Below are 3,922 nucleotides of genomic sequence, written 5' to 3'. Positions count from 1 at the left end.
ATATATATATATATATATATATATATATAATAGTAGAAGGGGAGTATATGTATGTATGTATATGGGGTCATACATGCAAGTTAATATTCATTTTTTTTTCTTCTTTTATTTTTGCTTCTCTCTTTGATTTGCTGATTGCAGTCGTTGTGGCGTTAATGTGTGGGTAATTACTATTGTTCTTTTTTTTTTTTACTTTCTTTGTTTTGATTTATCTGAGATTTTTTTTATTATTATTTTTATGTTTTCCTCTTTCTGTCTGCAGTGATAATTGGAAGTAGCGATGATTTTCTACTCATTTCTTCTTATCCATTTATTTATCTTTATATTCTTCTTGTTTCCACTTTTTGATGTATTTCTTTCTTTCTTTATTATTGTTTTACTACTTATTGTCTATACCCTCTTCTTTCTGTTCTTTTCCTCTTTTATTAATTTATATTTATATTCATATATATATATATATAAGAAAAGATAGAAAAGTACATTGAAACCTCTGAATCCAATATCAAGTGAAGGGCAGAAGAAAAGAGAAAAGAGAAAAAAGAAAAGAAAAGAGAAAGAAGAGAAAAAAGAAAAGAAAAGAAAGTGGATGGGCTCCAGACGTGGGGATCCATCAAGATCATCGCTATTGCAGCGGCGATGGAATACATGTAAAGATTTCTGGTCCTCATACGGTCGTACCAGTTACGGTGGAAACCCCGTCTCCCAACAGACACTTCCCTCGTTTTTCTTATATAGTTCCCCATATATTCTCTTACCCATCTTCTTTCTTGTATCCGCTATCTTTATTGCGTTGGGTATTGTGTTAATTGTAGCTGCGGATCACTATTATGAGGTGGAGTTGGAATATAGTGATATCCATCGATATCAATATATTCCTACAGATCCAATGGTAAATATAAATCAAGGTATTCGTAAATTTTTAGTAGGAAATACCACACACGCACAAGGTACACGTACACGTGTTATGTTTGAAGTTCAAGAAACCCTCAAAGCGCCTGTATATTTATACTACACATTGGATAACTTCTTTCAGAATTTTAGAGATTTCCATAATGGGAGATCTAAACATTTAATGCTTGGGAGAGAGCGATTAAGCGGAAAGTATCCGGAGTGTATGCCATTTGAGAAACCTGGTTATCTTGATAATACTGGTGATAATATAGTCCAAATAGAGGCAGGAGGAATAACACAAAAATTGCGGTACCATGATTTTGTTTATAATCCTTGTGGAGTAGCACCATGGTCTATGTTTAACGATACCTTTATTCTTTATCATGTCGAAGAACAAACAAACAACGAAAGTAGTGGTGATAATATCACCAATAGTAATAGTAATAGTGGCATTTCCCCAACAGTAGAGAATATCACTATGATATGTAATTCAAGTGACTTTAGTGCGAATGGTGACCCACTGGGCTACAGTACCACACCGAATAAATGCCATAAGAAGGGTATTTCATGGAAAGCAGATGAAAAGATTAGATATAAAAAATTAAGAACAGGTTTTAAACTTTGGACTCTTCACTATCCTTACCAAAATGATAATGTGTATCTCACCAATGGATGGTATGCAAATGAACCTGGGCATAGTTTAACAGATCCACTGGATTATGACCTGCAGGTTTGGATTCGTGGAGCATTTCTTCCAAAATTTCGAAAGTTACTTCGCATTATTGACGTAGATCTAAAAAAGGGAAAATATATAATGGATATTGATGAATTTTTTGATGTGACAACACTGCGAGGTTCAAAAGGATTTGTCCTTTCCACTTCTGCATGGATAAAGAAAGATGGACATGGTTTAGGAATTGCTTTTCTCGTGGTTGGGGCCATTTCATTCATTCTTGCTGTTACTTTCAGTATTGAGTTTCTCTTCAGGTGGCGGCAGAATAAAACGCTACCGGAACCCAAAGCACGATGGTATATATTTGATCCTAATAGTATGGAAATGAGAATATATTATGAGCAAAGGACGAAACGTTATGATATTCCATTAAATGAATCAGAAGAAGAAATGGTGGGGTAGAAGCTACAACCTTTGTTATAGTTTTATTTTTCGTTCACTTTGACTATATAATTCGTTGATTCCTTTTCTTTTTTTTTTTTTTTTATATTTTTGATTTGTTTGATTTCCTTTTTTTTTCCTCCTCCTCTTCTTCACTATTCCCACTATAGTACACCGTGTGTTTCACCATTCTCCCCAACGAGTGCAAGAAAAAAAAAAAAAAACGAAAATAATAATAATAATAATAATAATAAACGAGAAAAAGCTAAATGAAACTATTTACAGTTCTACTATCCCAATAGTCATCTCCGTTCAACTACTTGGTGAAAAATGATATAACTAGAAAGCAAGAGACAGAGAGAAGCAAAAAAAAAAAAAAAGTGGGGGAAAAAAGATAAGAAGGAAAAGAAGGAAAAAAGAAAAGGAAGATTTACGAATACATAGTCATGTAGCATATGGATGAAATCATTTCTAGTTACTAATATTGACTGTTTTACTTTCACTAACAGCAAACAGATATTCTCTATTCTACCCAACACATCTGTTTCCTCTCACTTTTTTTCAATCTATTATCTACTCTTCTCTTCTTTTTTTCTCTCATTTCTGTTTTCTATTTTTGACACAGCTATACACAAACCTACACTCTTTGCAAGAACGCTTTCAAAAAAATATCCACATGCGTCGTCTGTTGTGCACTGCGCTGCTCTTGCTGTGTTGTGCCTACGGGTGCATTGCAGCTGTTGTGCAGCCGCTACCAAAGAGAGGACAGGGTCCCTGGGATACGTACACCGTCTCTGTTGCCGATACTGATGATGATGATGATCCCACTGAGAAGGTTAAAGAGAATTGGCAACCCATTCGCATTGCTGTTTCCCCAAAGGGTGTCTCTGATGCAGTTCACTACTGTCGCAGCAGAAAGCTTGGTGCACGTTGGGGCTACCCGCGAAAGACAAATTTCGACCAGGCTCTGTGTCATCCAACCGAGGGAATGACTCTAGAGAGGGCTAATCTCTTCGTCAATAAGATTCTCCGTGCTGCTATCAGGCTACATGCTGAACGTCTCAAGGTCAAGCGTGAGAGTGGTAAATTAATAATTACAGGAGACACTGTTCTTTTTTTTGGCAAACTGTGCCCAGAAGTTAAAATCCCCTCAGAACACGAAAAAGAAGGTGTTGCCAATGCTGATTTTGTGCTGTACGCGGGTGTTTCGATCTATAAACCCGATACAGTGGTTTGCTCTTACAATCTCCAGAAACGCCCGATTGCTGCCAGTATGAATATCAGACCGAAAGACATCGCTGATACGAGACATTTCACTCGCATTGTTGCACACGAACTTGGACATGGGCTTGGATTTGACAACATGGCGTTAAACAAAGTGTCTGCTCTGGTATCAGTCGTTCGAAACGACGTTCATTATGAGCTCAGGCACGCTTTAATAAAGGAGAAGGTTTCTGAGCACTATGGTTGCCCTGCTGCTACTGGCATGAGGCTGGAAAAAGATAAAGGAAACCAGGTAATCAGGCACTTTGATCGGCGTATTGCGAAGGATGAGCTGATGAGTCCATACAGCGGCAGCAGCAATGGAATGTTCTACACCGCACTGACACTTGCTGTATTTGAGTCTACAGGGCACTACAAGGCAAATTTCGCCAAGGCTGAAAATATGAGTTGGGGACGGAATGCCGGCTGTGTTTTCCTCAAGAAGAAGTGCCGAGACGACAGTCTGTCTAACTACGGCGATATGTTCTGCGATATTGACTCGGCGGGACCGCTGCAGTGCACATCGGATCGCTTTGCTCTTGGAAAATGCAGTCAAACGTGGAAATCGGATGCTCTCAGTTGGCAGAAATGTATGTCCCGCTACGCTGAGAACGAAATGGCAGAGCTGGATGATGTGTGTCCCATTATCAAACC

The 3,922-nt window shown here is 37.9% G+C and overlaps 2 protein-coding genes across 2 annotated transcripts; both read left to right on the top strand.

Annotated features, from left to right (window-relative positions):
• Positions 1-586: 586 nt before the first annotated feature.
• Positions 587-2,026, top strand: TM35_000461130 (uncharacterized protein; the record flags this gene model as incomplete). The annotated part of the gene is made up of 1 exon (XM_029030292.1): positions 587-2,026. The coding sequence occupies one exon, from the start codon at positions 587-589 to the stop codon at positions 2,024-2,026; it is 1,440 nt and encodes a 479-aa protein (XP_028878360.1).
• Positions 2,027-2,681: 655 nt separating this feature from the next.
• TM35_000461120 (surface protease GP63) lies at positions 2,682-3,920 on the top strand (the record flags this gene model as incomplete). The annotated part of the gene is made up of 1 exon (XM_029030291.1): positions 2,682-3,920. A coding segment is annotated over one exon (1,239 nt), but the record flags the coding sequence as incomplete, so codon positions are not given.
• Positions 3,921-3,922: the final 2 nt, after the last annotated feature.

The sequence above is a fragment of the Trypanosoma theileri genome (genome assembly GCF_002087225.1).
Source record: "Trypanosoma theileri isolate Edinburgh chromosome Unknown TM35_Tth_46_V1, whole genome shotgun sequence".
NCBI classification, from domain to species: Eukaryota; Euglenozoa; class Kinetoplastea; order Trypanosomatida; family Trypanosomatidae; genus Trypanosoma; species Trypanosoma theileri.
Note: the sequence above shows the minus strand (reverse complement) of the source record. Positions and strands in the feature narration are given on the sequence as shown.